The sequence below is a fragment of the Hyaena hyaena genome, unplaced genomic scaffold, assembly GCF_003009895.1.
Source record: "Hyaena hyaena isolate Hyena2069 unplaced genomic scaffold, ASM300989v1 scaffold_33, whole genome shotgun sequence".
Taxonomy (NCBI): Eukaryota; Metazoa; Chordata; class Mammalia; order Carnivora; family Hyaenidae; genus Hyaena; species Hyaena hyaena.
The window spans coordinates 843,764-865,908 of NW_024080666.1; the positions used below are offsets into that span (position 1 = coordinate 843,764).

General features: G+C 38.7%; 1 protein-coding gene across 14 annotated transcripts in view; it reads left to right on the forward strand.

Annotated features, from left to right (window-relative positions):
* Window positions 1-22,145, forward strand: part of MBD1 (methyl-CpG binding domain protein 1) — a 50,390-nt gene that overhangs the window by 21,086 nt on the left and 7,159 nt on the right. For 13 of the 14 annotated variants that reach the window (XM_039228878.1, XM_039228879.1, XM_039228880.1 and 10 more), the window contains 2 exons: window positions 11,760-12,063; window positions 15,600-15,818. In XM_039228878.1, coding sequence (XP_039084809.1) covers window positions 11,760-12,063; window positions 15,600-15,818 — 523 coding nt within the window. The remainder of the gene's footprint in view (window positions 1-11,759; window positions 12,064-15,599; window positions 15,819-22,145) is intronic. The other variant, XM_039228881.1, reaches the window with a different exon arrangement.

A 22,145-nucleotide genomic window follows, 5' to 3' on the forward strand; every position in this document is an offset into this window, starting at 1 on the left:
ATCAGATTTTTGGGGGACTACTGAGCTGTTTGAGTTCCTTGTAATTTTATTTTATTTTTATGTATTTTTTAAGGTTTTTATTTTAGGAGAGATAGACTGAGTGCAAGCAGGGAAGGGGCAGAGAGGGAAGGGGAGAGAGAGAATCAGAAGCAGGAGCCACACTGTCAGCATGGAGCTTGACATGGGGCTCAAAATTACTAACCTTGAGCTCATGACTTGAGCCAAAATCAAGAGTCAGATGCTTAACCGACTGATCCACCCAGATGCCCCATCTTTATATATTTTAGTTATCAATCCTTTAACAGACACGTAGTTTGAAAATATCCCATGATTGCCTTTTCATCTTGTTGGTTGTTTTCTTTTCAGAAGCTTTTTAGTTTGATGTGGTCCCACTTGCTTATTTTTGCTTTTGTTACCGTTCCTGTAGGTGTCATATCCAAAAAATCATGCCAAGACCAATGTCAGGGTGATTTTTTTCCTATGTTTTTGCCTATATGTTTTATAGTTTACAGTTTTACGTTTAAGTCTTTAATTCATTTTGAGTTCATTTTTATGAATGGTATATATAATTGTTCAATTTTATTCTTTTTCATGAGGATAACCAGTTTTCCCAAGACTATTTATTGAAGAGACTATTCTTTCCCCCATTGTGTGTTCCTTGCATCCTTTTAAAAGATAAGCTGATTATATATGAGTGAGTTTATTTCTGGGCCCTGTATTGTATTTCATTGACCTATATATCTATTATTATGCCAGTACTATACTGATTTAATAACTGTAACTTTGTGAAATAGTTTGAAATCAAGTGTGTGATGCTTCCAGCTTTGTTTTTTTTTTTACCAAGATTGCTTTGGCTATTTGGAGTCTTTTGTGGTTCCATCTGAATTTTTGGACTGTTTTTTCTACTTCTGTGAAAAATTCATTGTAATTTTGGTGGGGATTGCATTGACTCTGTAGACCATTGCATAGCATGGACATTTTAACAGTATTGATTCTTTAATCAAGGACAAATGATATCTTTCCACCTATTTGTGTCTTCAATTATTTTTATCAGTATCTTACAATTTTCAGTGTATTAATCTTGAACTTCTTGGTTAAATATTTTCCTAAATATTGTGTTGTTTTTGTTGCTTTTTGCAAGTGGAATTGTTTTCTTAATTTCTCTTTCAGATAGTTCATTTTAGGTGTATAGAAATTGCAACTAATTTCTGTATGTTTTCATATCCTGCAACATTACTGAATTTGATTAGTTCTAACAGTTTTTTGGTTGAGTCTTTAGCATTTTCTATATATAAGATCATGTCATGTGCAGACAGTTTTACTTCTTTTCCATTTTGAATGCCTTTTATTTCTTTTTCTTGCCTAATTGCTCTAGCTAGGACCTCCAGTACTAAGTTGAATAAAAGTGGCAAGACTGGGCACCCTTATCTCATTCCTAATTTCAGAGGAAGAGCCTTCAACTTTCTACCATTGAGTATGAAGTGAGCAGGGCACTTCTCATATATGGCCTTTATTGTAGTGGGCTACATTCTTTCTGTACCTAGTTTGTTGAAAGTTTTTATCATGAAAACATGTTGAATTTGGTCAGATGCTTTTTCTGCAGCTATTGTGATGATCTTATAATTTTAATCCTTCATTTTGTTAATGTGGTGCATCATACTTATTGATTTGTGTATATTGAACCATCCTTACATCCTAGGGATAAATCCCACTTGATCATGGTGTATGATCCTTTTTTAAGTTAACTTATTTATTTTGAGACAGAGAGAGAGAGAGAGAGAGGGCAAGAGAGAGGAAGGGGGAAGAGCAGAGAGAGGGGGAGAGAGAGAATCCCAAGAAGAGCCTGACACAGGGCTCGATCCCACGGACAATGAGATCATGACCTGAGCCGAAATCAAGAGTTGGATGCTTAACCGGCTTAGCTATCCAGGTGCCCCATTGTATGATCCTTTTAATGTGCTGTTAAATTTAGTTTACTAGTATTTCATTGAGAATTTTTGCATCTATGTTTATCAGGGATATTGGCCTGTAATTTCCTTTTCTTGTAGTGTCCATGTGTGGCTTTGGTGGCAGGGTAATACTGACCTCATAAAATGGATTTGGAAGTGTTCTCTCTCCTTCAATTTTTTTGGAACCTTTTGAGAAGGATTGGTATTAATTCTTCTTTAAATGTTTGGTAGAATTTGCCAATGAAGTCATCTAGTCCTGGAATTTTCTTTACCGGAAGACTTTAGATTAGTGATTTAATCCCCTAACTCATTATTGATCTTTTCAGATTTTGTATTTCTTCATGGTTCAGTCTTGATAGGTTTATGTATCTGGGAATCCATCTGTTTTTCCCAGGCTATCTAATTTGTTGGTTTGGTATTGTTCATAGTAGTCTTCCATGATCCTTTGTGTTTTTGTAGTGTCAGTTGTAATGTCTCCTCTTTCATATCTGATTTTATTTATTTGAGTCTTCTCTCTTTTTTTCTTAGGCTAAAGGCTTGTTGATTTTGTTTATTTTTTCAAGAAACCAAATCTTAGTTTCATTGATTTTTTTTTTCCTGTCATTATGCAAGTCTCTAGTTTATTTACTTTTGCTGTGATCTTTGTTATTTCCTTTCATCTGCTAACTTTGGGCATTTTGTTGTTTTTCTAGTTCCTTGAAGTAAAGTTGCATTGTTTACTTGAGACTTTTGTTTTTTCTTAATATAGGTGTTTATTGCTCTTAAATTCCCTCTTAAAACTGTTTTTGCATATCCTGTAGGTCTGGTATGTTGTGTTTCTATTTTCATTTGTTTCAAGATACTTTTTGATTTTCTTTTTGATTTCTTCTTTGACTCATTGGTTGTTTGTTCAGAAGTGTGTTGTTTAGTTTCCACATTTATTTGTTAGTTTTCTAGCTTTTTTCCTGTTATTAGTTTCTAGCTTCATACTATTGTGGTTAAAAAAAAAAGATGCTTGATAAGATTTCAGTCTTCTTAAATTTGTTGAGACATTTTTTGTGACCTAGGGTATGATATATCCTAGAGAATGTTCCATGTGTGCTTGAGAAGAGTGTGTATTCTGCTGCTGTTGGATAGACTGTTCTGTATGTCTGTGAGTTCCATTTGATCTAAAGTGTACTTAAGTCCCATGTTTCCTTATTGATTTTATGTCTGGATGATCTATGCACTGTTGAAAGTGGAGTATTGAAGTCTCTTACTATTTTGCTGCATTGCTGCAATTTCTCCCTTCAGACCTGTAAATATTTGCTTAATATATTTAGGTGTTACGTGCATATATATTTACAATTGTTATATTCTTTTGGTATGTAAGGACCTTCTTTGTCTTTTTTTTTTTTTTTTTTTACATTTTTTTGATTTAAAATTTATCTTTTTTTTTAAAGTTTTAGCCACCCTTCTCTTTTTTGTTTCTACTTGCATGGAATCCTTTTTTCCATTCCTTCACTTTCAGCCTTTACGTGTCCTTAAAGCTGAAGTGAGTGTTTTGCAAGCAGCATGTACTTTGATCTTGTTTTCCTTCTGTTNCTCCCTTCAGACCTGTAAATATTTGCTTAATATATTTAGGTGTTACGTGCATATATATTTACAATTGTTATATTCTTTTGGTATGTAAGGACCTTTTTTTTTTTTTTTTTTTTTTTTTTTTACAGCTTTTGAGTTAAAATTTATCTTGTCTGTTAGAAGTATAGCCACCTCTTCTCTTTTTGTTTCTACTTGCATGGAATACCTTTTTCCATTCCTTCACTTTCAGCCTTTACGTGTCCTTAAAGCTGAAGTGAGTGTTTTGCAAGCAGCATGTACTTTGATCTTGTTTTCCTTCTGTTCAGCCACTCTGAATACTTTCAAATTTCCTGTCTTTGAGTTCTCAGATATTTTATTCCACTTGATCAAATCTGGTGTTGATGCACTCTCTTGCATTTTTCATTTCATCCATTATATTCTTTAGCTCCAGAAATTCTCTTTGGTTCTTTTTTTATGATTTCTGTCTCTCTGTTGAAACTCTCATTTTGTTCATGTATTGTTTTTTTGATTTTGTTGATTGTCTATGTTCTCTTGTAGCTCACCGAGCTTTAAAACAATTATTCTGAATTTTTTTGTCTTTAGGATTGGTTACTGAAACGCTATCGTGTTCCTTTGATGGTGTCATGTTGTCTTGTTTTTTATTTGTGTGTTCCTTGAAGTCTCTTGTGGCTCTTTTCACATCTGAAGAAGCAGTTACCTCCTCCATTCTTTACTGGATTGCTTCAGGAGAGGCATACCTTCACAGGCCAAACCAGCTAGGAATTCTGAGGCTTTCTCAGACCTTTTTACGGGTGTGCTTGGTCCATACTTTTTGTTCTTTCTTTTAGCCTGCAAAGCCAGGCCAGGTACTGAGAGCCTCCCATTTGTTTTTCCTAGTATGGTACCCCAAAATACTTAAATTTGTGTACCTCCTCTCAGTCCTACAGAGTTGGGCTGGCTTTCTGTGCATGCTGGCCAGCCACCTGCATGTGGGCTATGGAGTCACCAAATGTGAGTAGGGAAGCTTGTGTATCATGTTACTCGGGATTCAGGAACAGAGTAATGTAACAAAGTAACATAACAAAGTTAATGTAAACCCTGAGTTAAAGTCTAGCACAATTCAGAAGGAATACAAGAGTTCATTTTTCACAGCATGCAAAATTGGAGTAGATGAGAAATCCAAAGGTCAACAGGTGTGAGAAAGTAGCAAAACCAGGCACGTAGAAGGATCAGAACATGGTGTCAGAGGCAAGGCTTTTGCCACCTCCTCTCTCTCTGCCATGAAGTTGCTCTTAATCGTATAGGCCACTCTAAAGCCTCCTGGTAGAGGCCCAGAGGACAAGTAAGCTATTTCAGTGAGGAGTGCATACAGATCGCAGATGCATCTGTGCTAACAGAGTAAATTAGACCACTCAGACTGGAGGGAAAATCAAGTTCCCTGGGTTGGGGAACTGCTGAAGGACAGCAGTGAAAAAAACCAGAGTAGCAGTAATGCATGTGGCCAGAAGGGACTTGCCACGTTCCTCATCGGGCATATGGGTAACTTGAGTTCCACAGGTATTAATTTTCCTGAGTCTTCAAGCTTGTAGTAAACAAGACAGGATTAGACTTAGATTTTCTAGCCTGGTACAGTCTCACCCCTTGTCCTTGCTAGGACTCGGACACTCCCTACTGGTTGCTGAAGGGGAAATTGCAGGGAGGGACAAAGGGGACACTAGCAAATGAATTTCAACGGATCATTCATATATTTTCCACTCCCTGGTGAATGTTTCTCAACACAGTAAGGAAAATGAAACTCAAAAGTGATTTGGGTTCTTAAAATATCTATTTGGTAACATTTTACAGATTTCATAGATAAATCTTGTATAACAGAGTATACAGCTTCACAGGGAAGTTGTATAACTTGCTAGTTAGATAAGTTGTTATCTTTTTGAAGAAACAGTTATATCCTATAGCATTATAATTTATCTGAAAACAAATTGTTTGTTGTGTTTTTAATGTAATACTACCAACTCTTCAATACAGAGCATCACATAGTTTTTAATTCATTAAGAGAATGAAGAGTCGGGGTTAAATTTTGACTAAGGATGATAAATCAGGCCCCATTATCGAAAATATAACTGGGGCTTTAAAACATATATAGAGCAAGATGTATGAATATGCCACAACTTATTTATTCATTTTCCAGATGATGGGCATTTCAGTTATTTCCGATTTGGGACTCTTATTAATAGAGCTGCTATGAACATGCTTGACATGTCCTTAGTGGGCATGTGCATTCATTGCTGTCAGGTACCTAGGACATTTGGTACCTGGATTGGGTCATTTTTAATGTTCTTACTCTTCCAGACAGATAACTTATTTTGAGTAATAATTAAATGAAATGAATAATAATAATAAGATAGCCAGTGATTTCTCTCTTTTTTTCAATTTTCAATTTCAAAATAATTACACATATACAGAGGTGCCATGCACCCTCATCTGAGTTTCTCCCCGTGGTTATCTCTTACATAATTATAGCCACAATATTAGGAAAATTGACAGTGGTGCAACATGTGTACGCAGTTCTGTGTCCCTTTATCACACGTGTAGGTCCATCTAACTCACCACCACAATCAAGATACGGAGATATTCCTCATGTCACCCCTTTGTAGACACACCCACCCCTCTCACCCCTGTCATTCTCAGCCTCTGGCAACCACTAATCTCTTGTCCGCCTTTTTCATTTCACCATTTCAAGAATGTTACATGCACGGAATCACACAATATGTGAGCTTTTGAGATTGGCTTTTTTTTAATTTAACATAGTCTCTTTGTAAGGTTCATCCAGGTTGCTGCATGTATCAGTAGTTTGTCCTTTGTTTCCTTGTATGAATGTACTTAGGTTTGTGTAAGCCATTCACTACTGAAGGACATTTTGGTTGTTTCTACTTTTTAGCTATTATAAATGAATCTCATATTAACATTTGTATACAGAGTTTTGTGTGACCACGAATTTTCATTTCTCCCGGATCGTTGTCCTGTGCTATTGCTGGATCTTACAATTTTTTTGTAATGTTTATTTATTTTGGGGGGAGAGGGAGGCAGAGAGACAGACACAGAATCTGAATCAGGCTCCAGACTCTGAGCTGTCAGCACAGAGACTGATGCAGGGCTTGAACTCATGGACAGTAAGATCATGACCTGAGCTGAAATTGGATGCTTCACTGCTTCACCGACTGAGCCACCCAGGCAGCCCACTGGGTCTTTATATGTATGTTTAGTTTTTAAACTGCCAAAGTGTTTTCCAGAGTGGCTGTTCCATTTTATATTTGCACCAGTAATATATAAAAGACAAGTTTTTCCATATTCTTGCCAAGATTTTTATACTGTCACTATAGAACAGAGGTATGCAGGGGCGCCTGGGTGGCTTAGTCGGTTAAGCGTCCGACTTTCGCTTAGGTCATGATCTCGCGGTTCGTGGGTTCATGCCCCGCATCGGGCTCTGTGCCGACTGCCAGCTCGGAGCCTGGAGCCTGTTTCAGTCTGTGGCTCCCTCTCTCTCTGACCCTCCCCTGCTCACGCGCTCTCTCTCTCTCTCTCATAGAAATAAATTAAAAAAAATATATTAAAAAAAAAAAAAAAAAGAACAGAGGTATGCAGTGATATCTCATCGTGGTCTTAATTGGCATTTCCCTAATGACTGATTATGTTGAATAACTTTTTATGTGCTTATTTGCTATCTGTGTATCTTCTTTGGTAAAATGTCTCTTCATGTCTTATGCCCATTTTCTAACTGGATTACCTATTAAATTTTTAGAGTTCTTCATATATTCTACACGTGAGTCCTTTGTGTAGGATATGTGCTTTGGAAATATTTTTCTTCCTAGTTTGTAGTTTGTTTTTCATCCTCTTAACAGGGTCTTTCACAAAGAGAGAGTTTTTAAATTTGATGATATCTTGTCTATCAATATTTCTTTTTTAAAAAATTTAATGTTTATTTTGAGAGAGAGAGAGTGAGAGATAGAACACAGCAGGGGAAAGACAGAGAGAGAGGGAAACACAGAAGCTGAAGCAGGCTCCAGGCTCTGAGCTGTCAGCACCAAAGCCCGATGCGGGGCCTGAACCCATGAACCATGAGATCATGACCTGAGCCGGAGTAGGATGTTCAGCTGACTGAGCCACCAAGGCGCCCCTATCAGTATTTCTTTTATGAATCATACTTTTGATGTATCATGAACTTTGTTTTTAAGTGTCCTATATTTATATACAATTAGTGATTGGATCCCAGATTAAGGTAGGCATTTTTTGGTTTCGTTTTGGAGTGTTTTTATGAAGTGAATACCCTAGGATATGTTGTCAGAACACTTGAGGATAGTCTTGCCTCTGTTAATTACTGATAGAGGTGACAGAATGAAGTACCAAAGATCTCAGACTCCAGGGCCAGAGTGCCAGATCTTCAGTCCCAGCTCCACCGTGTATGAAACGTATGCACTTACCTAGGTTGCTTAACTGCTCAGTGCTTCTGTTTTATCTGTAAACTGGGGATAATAATAATAATAATAATGAAATTGCAATAATGTTAATTGCAACATTGGTTGTTATGAAGATAGAAGAGTTCACACATGTCAAGTGCTTAGAACAGTGCCTGGTAAATAATAAGCACTTAGTAACTGTTAACAATAATATTACAACTACCAACTATGTGGCTTGGGAAAACCCTAAGGTTTCCTGGGTTTCAATTGCTTTAACTCTAAAATGGGGATAATATTTGCTGCTCCATCTAAGTTATAAGACACATGTGAGGATAAAATAATATTTTACTGTGAGGGGCACCTGGGTGGCTCAGTTAAGTGTCCAACTTCTGCTGAGGTCATGATCTCACAGTTCGTGGTTTTCAGCTCTGCATTGGGCTCTGTGCTGACAGCTCAGAGCCTGGATCCTGCTTCAGATTCTGTGTCTCCCTTTCTCTCTGCCCCTCTCCTGCTCATGCTAGCGCGCGCGCTCTCTCTCTCTCTCTCTCTCTTTCAAGAATAAATAAGACATTAAAGAAATTTAAAAAGTTTCAATCTGGCTTTCTGTATTTAAAAAAAAAAAGATTTTACTGTGAAAGTACTATATAAAGAACCCATAAAAAGTTTTTCTCTTGGGGTGCCTGGGTGGCTTAGTCGCTTGAGCGTCTGACTTCGGCTCAGGTCATGATCTTACAGTTTGTGAGTTTGAGCCCTGTGTCGGGCTCTGTGCTGACAGCTAGCTCAGAGCCTGGAGTCTGCTTCAGATTCTGTGTCTCCCTCTCTCTCTCTGACCCTCCCCTGCTCACGCTGTCTCTCTCTCTCTCTCTTTCTTAGAAATAAAATTTTTTTAAAAATTTTCTCTTATCGATTATTATTATCATTAATATAAATATGCTATCTATCTGTAGATTAAAGTGACCATCCCTGAATCAAGTGTTCTCAAAGTTAAGAGAATAGGTGAATCATTAGGATGTGGGGAGGAAATATTTGATGTTTTTTGTTTAAATCTATCTGTCCTTCGTTTTTACTTTTGCATATATTTAATAACTTATCTGATATAGTAACATAGTAATAGTTGCATATGATTTATAAGTAATAATCCTACCTGTTTGTAGGTACATAGAATTTTTTTACTGAAGGAATACATAATCAAAGTTTGAAGACCTATTGACTTAAAGAAATACTTGATATGGGCATCTTCATACAGTATGTTAATAGGCTTTCTTGACAGCATGCATCCTCAAGTGCCTTACATTTTTGTACTCTGATTTTGTATTAGGGAAGGGAATTACCTTAAGGAAATGATCAGAGGTAAGCAGAAAGAGCTACGTTTAAGAATATTCATTACAGGAGTGCCTGAGTGGCTCAGTACGTTGAGTGTCTGACTTGATTTCTGCTCAGGTCATGATCTCACAGTTCATGAGATTGAGCCCTGCATTGGGATTTGCACTGACAGTGCGGGACCTGCTTGGGATTCTCTCTCTCTGTGTCTCTCCACCCCTCCCCAGTTTGCACTCTCTAAACAAACAAACAAACATAAAAAAAGGATATTCATTGCAACATCATAGTAGAAGTCAGAAGTAACCTATATGTTCATCAAGGCAATGTTTAAATAAACTGATATATTTATAGGCTCCAGCCTCTATTCCACAGCTCAGTAAACTATAATAAAGTTTTGAGGTTAGGAATTACTTTTAAGAAGATTTCATGAAGAAACATTCCCAGTATAATGTTAGGTGAAAAATTAAAATATAAGGAGATACCAATATAGGTATGTAGATATGCAGAATAACCCTAATTGTAGTAAAGGACACATACACAAGACTGGGAAGAAATGTGTTACTATGCTAAAAGCAGTTGTCTTTGAGTAGTGGGATTAAGCATATTTTTAGTGTCTTCACACTTTTCTATATTTTCCAGTTTTTCTGCGTGTGTTAGTTGTATACTTAGAAAGACGTTTTCCTTTTGAGGAAAAAAAAATACCATAAGCCATACTTGTTATTCTTAGGCTTCAGATTTTCATTAATTGAATAACTTTCCTGGGGTGTAAGTCATAAGATTGGGAAGGACTTTAGTTAGTTGTCATGGCCAATTCTGATAGAATCTCATGGATGAATTTCAGACAGATTAATTCATTTTTCAATATTAAAGTGTTTTGGGTTTTTTTTGGACAATGTTAACAATTTCAGCTTCTGTAATCTTTTTCAGATTTCCACAGGATGTAGGTAACTGCTAGTTATCACTATTTTGCTAATAAGCATAACTATATATCAATTTAACCAACAATTATTTATTGGACACTGGGGAGGTAGTATGGGGCATATATTCCTGAAATCTATTCTTGAGTCTCAGCCCTCACAGAGATTCCCCTTTAGTGAGGGAAATAGGACTAGTCCTGATCAAATGTTGAATGATACTCAGCAGTATTTGATAAATGTCAATTTCTGTGGTATTGACCACTCTTGTAATTTTAAATATTATCCTTTCTTTCAGCCTTAGCAACTAAAATTCTTCAAAGTTCTTTGTTGAGCCCATTCTCAAAATTTAGCTTCTTGGTGCTAAATTTGATAAAACCAGGAAGACTTGATGTTTATGAACATTGCCTTGAATCAGAGGTTCTCAAACTTGGCTATATGCCAGAAGTTTCTGAGGAGTTCTGAAAAAATAGAGGTGCCCGGGTCCTACCCCCAGATATTCTGATTTAACTAGTCTTGGAGTAGCAGAGAGAAGAAACGGAGAGTAGGACTTTAAAGATATCCCTGTGTAATTCTAAAGTGTAGATAGTATTGAGTATCACAGCCCTTAAATTAAAAATGGGCTCAATGAAGAACTTTTGAGGAAACTGGAATTACCAAGACTGAAAGAAAGGATGAAGACTAAACACTTACTGAAAAGAGCATTTCTTCTGGAATGGTGACATAAGCCTGGGTATGAAAAAGCAGCATTTGAGCTATTTTCCAAGCTCTGGCAGAACCCCCTTCAGTGACCTGTGTCCCACCAAGAAGCCAGGGGCATTGGGGCAACTTTACCATGAATGCTGACCCTTAGCTCTTTCCCTGGCATGCAGGGTCTCTTCCTACCAAAGCCTTAATCTGTCTGTAATATTGCAGGGATCCATGCCTCTTCTGTTTCCTCTATAGTAGTAATAATAGTTACCATTTATTTAGCTTCTATTATCTACCAGATATTTTCATCCATTTTCTCTGATCCTTACCAGAGCCTTGAAAGAGTTGTTTTGCAGATAGAGAAACAGGCTCAGACAGGTCTAGTTTTTGATCTAAAGTCACATAGAAATGTCAGCTCTTGGATTCAAAGCCTACTCAGCCTGACTCCAGTGTTTTGTCTATGACATCCTGGTGCCTGCCTTCCTGTTGCCCATCACATGTCTTTTGGGCTCTGGTGGCCTACATCTAGGTCTTTCACTTTTCTTACTCCAGTGTCTGATTATGCAGATGCGTGCCTAAATAGACCAGTGTCTTATGGAAGGCTGTGTTTTACCTTTTAAAAATTCTCCTTCCACGGGGCACCTGGGTGGCTCAGTTGGTTGAGTGGTTGACTTCGGCTCAGGTCATGATCTCGTGGTTCATGGGTTTGAGCCCTGCATTGGGCTCTGTGCTAATAGCCAGCTCAGAGCCTGGAGCCTGTTTCGGATTCTGTGTCTCCCTCTCTCTCTGGCCCTCCCCTGCTCACGTTGTCTCTTTCTGTCTCTCTTTCAGAAATAAATAAAACATTAAAAAAATTTTTTTTAATTAAAAAAAAATAAAAATTCTCTTTTCAGGGAATGCTGTGAGGAGCTCCGTGTTCATTTGTTTTGTGTCCATCAGAAGAAGGTGTGTGAGGAACGGAAAGCACAGATAGCTTTTAATGAGGAACTGAAAAGACAGAAACTGATAGAAGAGCAGATGTTCTCAAAGCTCTGGGAGGAAGACCGATTAGCCAAGGAAAAGCGAGAAGCCGAAGAGGCAAGGAGGCAGAAAGAGCTGGTGGAGAACACACGCCTGGGGCTGGATGCCCAGATCACCAGCATCAAGGCGCAAAGGCGGGCTGCGCAGCAACTAAAGGAAGAGGAGGCACGCTTTGTGGTGGGCCTTTTACAGTGTTTGTCACGGGATGATTCACTCAGTGGGTGTAGTGCACGGTTTGCAGGCCCATGACATGCAGTTTGCCCAGTGGCCTGGCTGCTTCACAGGGCAGCAGACCATGATTAGAGCCTGGGATTCCAAGCCTGTTAACAGTGCTGTCCCATTGCATAGGGCAAGTGACTTCACTAGTGTGGCTTGGGTTCTTTATCTAAAAATATGTGGCAGGAACGCCTGGGTAGCTCAGTTGATTAAGTGTCCAACTTCAGCTCAGATCATGATCTCCTAGTTCATGAGTTCGAGCCCTGCCTTAGGCTTGCTGCTGTCAGTGCAGAGCTTGCTTCTGATCCTCTGTCCCTTTCTCTCTGCCCCTTCCCTGCTAGCATACACACACACTCTCTCAAAAATAACCATTAAAAAATTAAAAATTAAAAAATTTAAAATGAGGCAAAAGCCTTTGTCTTTGTTATGAGGATGAAATGTGATAAAAATGGGCAGTGCCATAGAGGGCTAGTGGCAGTTTGGCAACATTCCCCCATTCTTTGATATGGTTAACCGATAGTCCCCATGTCCTATGTAAAGCACTATACAATAGCTACAGAGGCTCCTTCCACCCCAGCCACCAAAGTCAGTAATCTCAAAAGGTCACTGCCCCTACTGTATAGAAATTAGAGAGGCGCCTGGGTGGTTCAGTCAGTTGAGTGTCAGACTTCGCCTCAGGTCATGATCTCATGGTCCATGAGTTCAAGCCCCACATGGGACTCTGTGCTGACACCTCAGAGCCTGGAGCCTGGTTTGGATTCTGAATCTCCCTCTCTGTCTGCCCCTGCCATGCTCATGCTCTGTCTCTGTCTCTCTCAAAAAGAAAAAAAAAAAAAGAGAGAGAGGTGTCACTGAAAATATATGAAAACATTAAAAAAGTAGCAATTTTATATGTATATAGAACTTCTAGCAACTGATACTTTAATACCACCAAATTTAGGAAGAAGGTATATTTTCCTGGGAAATCCCAAGTACTGAGATTTGGAACCATAAGAAATGTTAAAGGTAAGCTTTTTCAGAGCCCCTAAAAACCTTTCCTGGGTTTGAGACTGTTTTCTTTTGGAGAGTTTAATGGAAGATATCTAAATATTTTAGCTTCTCTAAGAAAATTGAAACTGTGTTCTAAGATATCAACAAATTAGGAATAGAAGGAGGTATCTCGACATATGACAATATATGACAAGCCCATAGCTAACATCACACTCAATGGTGAAAGCTTTGAAGCTTTTTCTATAAAATCAGGAAAAAAACAAGGGTACCCACATCACCACTCCTGTGCAACATAGTACTGGAAGTCCTTAACAGAGCACTTCAGAATTGGGAAGGAAGCAATAAAATGGTCTCTGTTGCAGATGATAAAGTTTTATATAGAAAAAATTCTAAAGACTTTACCCCAAAGCTGTTAGGTCTAATCAATAAATTCAGTAAAGTCTCAGGATAAAAAATAAACATGCAAAAATAAGTTGCACTTGAAAAAACAAAACAGGAAATTAGTATTGGTATAATACCTTCATTTAAAGTTATTATTTATTTAAACATAGTAAAACCTTTGGCTTTCACCAGTTTCTACATGCACTCTTTGGGGGAAGGGGTATGGTTCTATGAAATTTTATCACATGTATAGATTTTTGTAAATACTACCCAAATCAGGATACAGAACTGTTCCACCAGTCAAAGAAACTTTTTTTTAAGTTTTATTTATTTTGAGAGAGAGTACATGTGCAAGTTGGGGGAGGAGCAGAGAGATACTGGGGGAGGGGCAAAGAGGGAGAGAGAGAATCATAAGCAGGTTGCTTACTGTCAGCACAGAGCCCAATGCGGGGCTCCAGCTCACAAACCTCAAGATCATGACCTGAGCCAAAATCAAGAGTTGGATGCTTAACCGACTGAGCCACCCAAGTGCCCCTCAGAGAAACTCCTTTAAAGTTACTCCTTTATAGTCATAACCTCTCTTGACCCTAACTCCTGGCAGCCACTGATATATTCTTTATCTTTATCATTTTGTAATTTTGAGAATGTTATATAAATTCCACCCCTTTTAATGTTTAAATGAACATTTTCAAATGCACAGAAGTCAAGAGTACAATGAACCCTCATCTACCCATCTCCCTGTTTCAGCAGCTTTGTAATTTGGTCACATTGGTTTCTTCTACCTCCCCCAACCCCACTCTGTTTTTATGTTTTAAAACATAAATCCCAGGCAGGTCATTTTCCCCTTAAATATGTATCAAGTGTGCATTTCAACAAAGGGCATTGTCATACCTAAAAAAATTAACTGTGATTCCTTTTTATGATCTATAATCAGCATCTGATTTCCATCATGGTCTAAATTATTTGATATTTAGATCAGAATCTCTTTAGAAAGAGTAATTGTTTCTTATTCAAACCAGGGTGCATTTGAGATGGAAAAGCAATAAATGCATCACATCTGCACAATAGGTGCACCATCAGAACCACCCCGGTGAAACCAAGACGTGGTAAATTGTTTTAGATCTCTTAGTCTTGAACAGTTTTCTCCTGTCCCATCCCATTTCCCCCATATCTTAGAGTCTGGATTTGGCTAATTGCTTCCTCCTCGTGTAATCAGGCTTACTGTTTAAAAAAAAAAAAAAAAAAGTGTGTCCCACTATTGCATTGGCTTTCATGTTTGATAGCCATTGCTTTTCCTTAGGTGCTGCAGCTCATTTTCACATTTTCGTTTGACCCTCACAGTTTGGGGCTATCTGTTCATGGCATTACCGGGAAAGTCTAGCCTATAACTCTCTCTCACAAACCAGGGATCATGGCGATCATGGCTGTTTTGAGTCTCGGTTAAATCACATTGGGAATTGCACACTATCGTATGGCCACGTCATCTCTTGTTCTAGCTGAGCGAGTACTTATCTATCCCTCTAGGACCGCTCAGCTGCCTCTGGCAGAAGGGCTGATGCTTCAGTTTTTACCACACCTAGACGTTCTACCAAACCCGTGATGCCCAACAGCCTTGGTGCCCAGTTAAAACTGCTTGAATTGGCCAGGCAATTAAGCCCAGAGGGTTAGAAAGATAAGAAAATAAGAGGAATGGGGAGAATACTTTTAAAGGACAAAATGCATACAGTTTAATTTATATATATTAAGCTGATGTGCACGTTTCTATTTTTGAGCTCCTATTGCTGTTTAATAATAGATCCATATCTAGATGTTGCAGGTATACAAAGAAAAGTCTAGAAAGCCAATACACTGAAATGTTGAGTGTGGTAGTGGGGGAGGGGTACAAGGTTAAAAGTGATTTCTCTATATTTTTCTGCATTTTAAACCCTATAACTGTTTATTATTTTATAATCACATACAACACAAAGCCTTATTGCTGACTCAGAGATGAAAAGGCAAGTTTTCTATCTTACAGTTCTTCTAAATTCCAAGAAACCCTTGATTTTCATCTCTTAAGTGAAATGCGTGCAAGTATTTGTTTTGTCCAACTGTACCAATACATTGTCTTCATTATTGTTTTACCTTAGGAAAATGACAAAGCACAGGTGAAACTTGAGAATGAACAGGATAAGCTAAAGAAATGGAAGACAAAACAGGAACTTAGGGCTGCTCTGCAAAAAGCCCTCCTAGAGAAGACAGAGCATATTCAGCAGGAATGCAGAGAAGAGCAGGACTTGAACATGAAGCTCCTGCAGAGGGCCCTTCAAGACTTACAGGATGAAGCTGATAAAAAGAAGCAAAAAAAGGTAAGATATTTATTCAGTGCCTACTATGTGCTGGATGAGATTCCTTGCTGAGCTTTCAGTCTTACAGAAGCCAGCCACAGGTAGAATGAAGCATAACCATGCTACTTTTTTTTTTTTTAATGTTTATTTATTTATGAGAGAGACAGACAGAGTGTGAGTGGGGAAGGGGTAGAGAGAGAGGAGACACAGAATCTGAAGCGGGCTCCAGGCTCTGAGCTGTCAGCACAGCTGAGCTCGAACTCCTGAACTGTGAGATCATGACCTGAGCTGAAGTCAGATGCTCAACCGACTGAAGTACCCATGCACCAACCATGCTACTTTTAAGTGTGGTCCATAAACTTAACAGCATCAGCATCATCTGAGAGGTTGTTAGAAAGAGAAATTGATAGGCTCCAGGATTAGAATCTCCAAATTGAAATCTTGGCAGGGGCAAGAAATCTGTTTTAACAAGCCCCCGCCAGGGGATTCTGATGCTCACTGAATTTAGAGAACTCCTATAACGTGGTGCTGGCAGGATGAGAGTGAAGGAAATGAATGACGTGCTGGGAAGCTGGGGAGGACATCACTGAGAAAGTGGCCTTCAAGGGACCTCAAAAGATATGTAGAGTTTGGTTGGGCAGAGAGCAGAGAAAAGCATTCCAGTATGTATTCAGCTGTCTGTTTCTTTGAAATTTGTATTGAACCCTCGAGGTGTTGTACTTTTCCTATAGGTACTATTTTTTTGTTCCTTTAAAAAATTTTTAATTTTAGTTTTAGGTTCAGAGCAAAATTGAGCAGAAGATGCAGAAATTTCCCATGTACTCTCTTCTCCCACACAGGTACAGCCTCCCATATCATTATCCCTCAACCAGAAGAGTATGTTTGTTATCATCAATGAACCTATATCGACCTATCATTGTCCCCCAAAGTCCGTAGTTTACATTAAAGTTTACTCTTTGTGTTGTATGTTCTGCGGGTGTGAACAAATGAGGACATGTATTTACCACAAAAGTATCATGCAGAGTAATTTCACTAGCCTTCAAATCCTCTGTGCTTCCCCTGTTCATTCCTCTCCTGACTGCAAACCCTTGGAAACTACTGATCTTTGTACTGCCTCCACAGTTTTGCCTTTTCCAGAATGTCATAAGGTTGGAATCACATAGTACATTGCCTTTTTAGATTTGCTTATTTCACCACGTAATAGGCATTTAAGTTTCCTCCATATTTTTTCATGGCTCAATAGCTCATTTCCTTTTAGGTCTGAATAACATTCCATTGTGTGGACGTACCACAGTTTTTCCAGCCACCTGCTGAAGATATCCTTGGTTTCCAAGTTTTACTGATTGTGACTAAAGCTGCTGTTGTACATGCTTGTTTGCAGGTTTTTGTATGGCTGTAAGTTTTCAACTCATTTGGGTAAACCAAGGAGCATAGTTACTGGGTCATATGGTAGAAGTATGTTTAGTTTTGTAAGAAACTGCCAAATTGTCTTCCAAAGTGGCTGTACCATTTTGTATGTCCACGTTGTTCAGGGTCAACTATACACGCTAGAGGTCTGGCTCAGGGCGGAGCTGCAAGTATGAGCTCCACTGCTAGTTGAGCGGATCTCAGTGAGCTCCAGTGGGTCAGTAGGGGTGCACCTTGCAGAGGAATGCGGGGTGTCCACTGAGCTTAGAATCACTGTGACTTGGGCTTGGGCTTCTGTGTCTAATAGAGCCAGGAATGTGTGATGTGGACCCAGTGGACCACCAGAGTTGTAAGTGGGTGATTGTGCAGGTGGGATGAGCTCTGAGTAGCTGCCAAGTCTGTAGTGTAATTCTCTGGAAGACTGCCGAGCCTGCAGGCCAGGGGAGTTGTTTGGGAGAGAGAGGGCCTTGGGACTCTCAGAAGGCCTCTGAGCCATTAGGATGGGTCTCTGTAGTGAGGCAGTCACTTGTTTTAAAGACAGGAGCTTACTTCACGGTTGTCGCAATATAAGATCACTGGGGATCCCCAGTTGGTAGAGCTGCCAGTACAAGGCCCCCTGCTATTTGAAATGTCCTAGACGTTGTTTCCTAATAGCTTTGGCATGAGAGCTCCAGGACCAGGAGGCAGGAAGGGGGTTGCAGGGCCTGGCACCTGAAGGCTGGCCTTGGGACTCTGTGCTGCCTTGGTACTGTAAAATCTGATAGTCTGGATAAGCGTCTCTTTCACAATGTGGCTATCAAGTCTGCTCCTTCCAGTGACTCCTGAATAGTATGGGAGGTCCCTATAAAGTGGAGGAGCATGGTCTTGTACTTTTGGAGGAGGCCTCCTTATAAAAAGAATACTCTGGATTTGGGGGTAATTGGGGCCTCTTCATGATTGGAGATGAAATCTGGGTGATCTGGGTTGCTGTGTTTAGAGAAGTGATAGACCTGTTGGATCATACCAGTCTTACCAAGGAGTCAGGCCTCATCTAGTGTGTTCCACTGGCTTTGAGCCTTTGTGGTAATAAGTACAATAGAAGGGTGAGGTCAGCTCCATGCCATAAAAATCCAAGCAAGCAAAGAAAGGGATTCTTCCTTGATCTTTAGAGCTGGTGCCTTTGGGTTTGGACTCTCTCATCATTGGAATTCTTGATTATGGTGTTTCCTTTTTTTCCACGTGGAAGCCTAGATGGACCCTGCAGTTGGGTATTTCCCTTCTCCCAGGTCAGTTAAGCTGGGATCAAACCCCAGCAGATTAGGCTCTGGTAAAATAATTTCTCCTGGAGCAAACCTCAGAATAGAATGCTCTGGTGAATTTCAAAATGATTCCTTTTCTCCTCCCTCTGCGAGAAACATGGGAGGCTTTTTCTCTGATTTTCACTATGAGAACCTGGTAGAGCTTTGGGTGGTGAAACTCAGGAAAGTGTGGACTCCCGCACTCCTCAATGATGGGCCCCCTTAGTGTTCTTAGGTGTCCGCACTGAGCCTCCAGCAGTGCATCAGTTACAGGTTTTCCTACCCCAGCACTGGTTCCCACAGAAGTGGCTGCTCAGGGGTTTCTGCTGTGGTCAGTTGTGATTCTCTGTATTTACCTTTCTCTCCAATTGGGGGGCAGTGGTTTGCCCTGTGACCTTGCTTCTCTTATGGATCTAAGGTTAGTTCTTGATTTTTTAAGTTTGTTAGCTTTTTCCTTGATGTTAGGACAACAGAGTGGCAACTGCTAAGCTCCTTACATGCCAGACTGAATACCAGAAGTCTGCTACTATTTTTTAAATTATACTTTTTTATTTGGGGATAATTTTAGATTCACATGCAGTTGAAAGAAATAATGCAGAGAGATGCCACATACCCTTTATTCAGTGTCTCTCAATGATGCCTTGCAAAACTATAGTCTAGTATCACAGCCAGGATAGTGACACTGAACTGTCAGGATATGGAGCATCCCCATCACCACAAGGGGTCCTTGTGTTTCCCTTTTATCTGTTCTCCATTTCCCTAATGTTGTCATTTCAAGAGTGTTATGTAAATGGAATCATATAGTATGTAACCTTTTGGGATTGACATTTTCTTTCAGCTTAACTTTGGAGATTCATCCAGGTTGTTGCAAGTATCAGTGGTGTGTTTATTTTTTATTGTTGAGGAGTATTTGTGCTATGATTACACCGCAGTCTGTTTTTACCCTTTACCTGTTAAAGGTCATCTGGGTTGTTTCCAGCTCATGGCTATTATGAGTAAAGCTGCTATAATCATTCAGGTACAGGTTTTTGTGTGAGCACAAATTTTTGTTTCTCTGGGAAAAATGCCCTGAAGGGCAGTTGTGCCCGATGCTGGGCTCAAACTCATGAACTTCAAAATCATGACCTGAGCTGAAGTCAGCTGTTTACCTGACTGAGCCACCCAGGCGCCCCAGCATGTTTAGTTTTTGTTTTTTTTTTTAATGTTTGTTTTTCTTCCATAGCAGATTATGTTTTTTAATAGTTTATTGTCAAGTTGGTTTTCATATAACACCCAGTGCTCATCCCCACAAGTGCCCTCCTCCCTGCCCCTCACTCCCCTTCCCCTCCCCCTGACACCATCTGCCCTGTTTGTTCTCTGCATTCAAGAGTCTCTCATGATTTGCCTCCTTCCCTCTCCCCAACTATTTTTCAACTTCTCACCCATGGTCCTCCGTTAAGTTACTCCTAATCCTCCTATACATGCAAACATAAGATATATGTCCTTCTCTGCCTGACTAATTTCACTCAGCATAACACCCTCAAGATCCATCCATGTTGCTACACATGGCCAGATTTCATTGTTTCTCATTGCCATGTAGTATTCCATTGTATAGATAAACCACATCCTCTTGATCCATTCATCAGTTGATGGCCACTTAGGCTCTTTCCATGTTTTGGCTATTGTTGAGAGTGCTGCTATGAACATTGGGGTATATGTGCTCCTCTGCATCAGCTCTCCTATATCCCTTGGGTAAATTTCTTTAGTTTTTTAAGAAACTGTCAAACTGTTTTTCAGAGTAGCTTTACCATCCCACAAATATTGTGCATTCCTACCAACAGTGAATGAATGATTCAGTTTCTCTATATCGTCACCAACATTTGGTGGTGCTATTGTTTTTTTACTTTAGCTATACTGTAGTATAGTAATATATACTACATAATAAATTAGATATACTACATCTAATAAATTAGATATATAGTGATATCTCATTGCTTTTATATTTCCATAATAACTGTGATGTCAATCAACTTTTCACGTGCTCATTTGCCATCTGTATATCCTCTTCAGTGATGAGTTTTCTCATATTTCTTGCCCCTTTTCTAATTGGATTATTTGATTGATTGATTGATTGATTTTGCTCTTGAATTTTTGTTCTCCATTCGATCTCCATAGATCATTTTATTCTGTTTTTTAACACCTTCATTAAGGTAATTAATATACAATTTACCCATATAAAACATACATTTCAGTGGTTTTTGGTATATTCACAGATATGTACAACCGTTCCCACAGGCAATTTTAGAATTTTTTATTATCTCACTATTCCCTCTTCCCCACTCTGTACCCCCATTCCTAAGCAACTACTAATATATTTTCTGTCTCTATAGATTTGTTATTCTGGACTTTAATATGAGTAGAATTACATATTCTGTGACTTTTTGACTGGCATCTTCCATTTAGCATGTTTCAAGGTTTATCCATGTTGTAACATGTATGAGTACTTAATCCTTTTATATGGCTGAATAGTACTCCATTGTATGGATATACCACATTTCGTTTATCCATTTGTCAGTCTATGGACATTTGATTTGTTTGCAGTTTTGGGCTATTATGAATAATGCTACTGTGAGTATTCTTATGTAAATTTTTGTTTGGACATAGGTTTTTTGGGGGGTTTTTGTTGTTTTTCTCTTGGGTTATATACCTAGGAGTAGAATTAATGAGTCCTAGGGTAACTTTATGTTTAAGTTTTTGAGTACTTGCCAAATTGTTTTCCAAAGTGGGCTTTATCATTTTGCATTCTCACTAGCAGTGTAAGAATTCTGGTTTTGATTTCTCCACATGCTTGTTAACACTTGTTATTATCTGTCTTTTTTTTCAGTTTTAACCATCTAGTGTGTCTGAAGTGATCTGGTATTGTGGCTTTGAGTTGCATTTCTCTAATGACCAATGATGTTCAGCCTCTTTTTCTGTGCTTATTGACCATTTGTATATCTTCCTGGAGAAATCTGTTTGAATCCATTTGAAATTTCAAGAAAACAATTCCAGTCATTTCCCCAATTTTTAATTGGGTTATTTGTCTTTATTATTGAGTTTTAATTGTTCTTTATATGTTCTAGATACAGGTCCCTCACACATAAATTATATATATATATATATTTTATTCTGTGGGTTGTCGTTTCACTTTCTTGATGGTAACCCTTGAAGTCCATCTATATTTTGTTTTGTTGCTTGTGCCTTTGGTGTCCTATCTAAAAATCTGTTCCTACCCCAAGGTCAAGAAGACGGAGGTTCTATGTTTTCTTTTTAAGAGTTTTATACGTTTAGCTCTCAAAATGGCCTTTGATCCATTTTGAGTTAAATTTTGTATATGGTGTGAGGCAGAGGTCCAACTTTATTCCTTTGCATGTAGATATACAATTGTTCTAGCACCATTTGTTGAAGAGACTATTCTTCCCCTATTGAACTGTCTTGGTACACTTGTCAAAATCAATTGACAATGAATGTGAGGGTTTATCTCTGAACTCTAAGTTCTATTCCTAATCTATGTGTCCATCCTTATGCCAATATCACACATCTATTTGTCTTGATCACTGTAGCTTTTGTGGTAAGTTTGAGATCAGTAAATGTGAATCTTCCAACTTTGTTCTTTTTCAAATTGTTTTGGTTTTTCTGGGTCTCT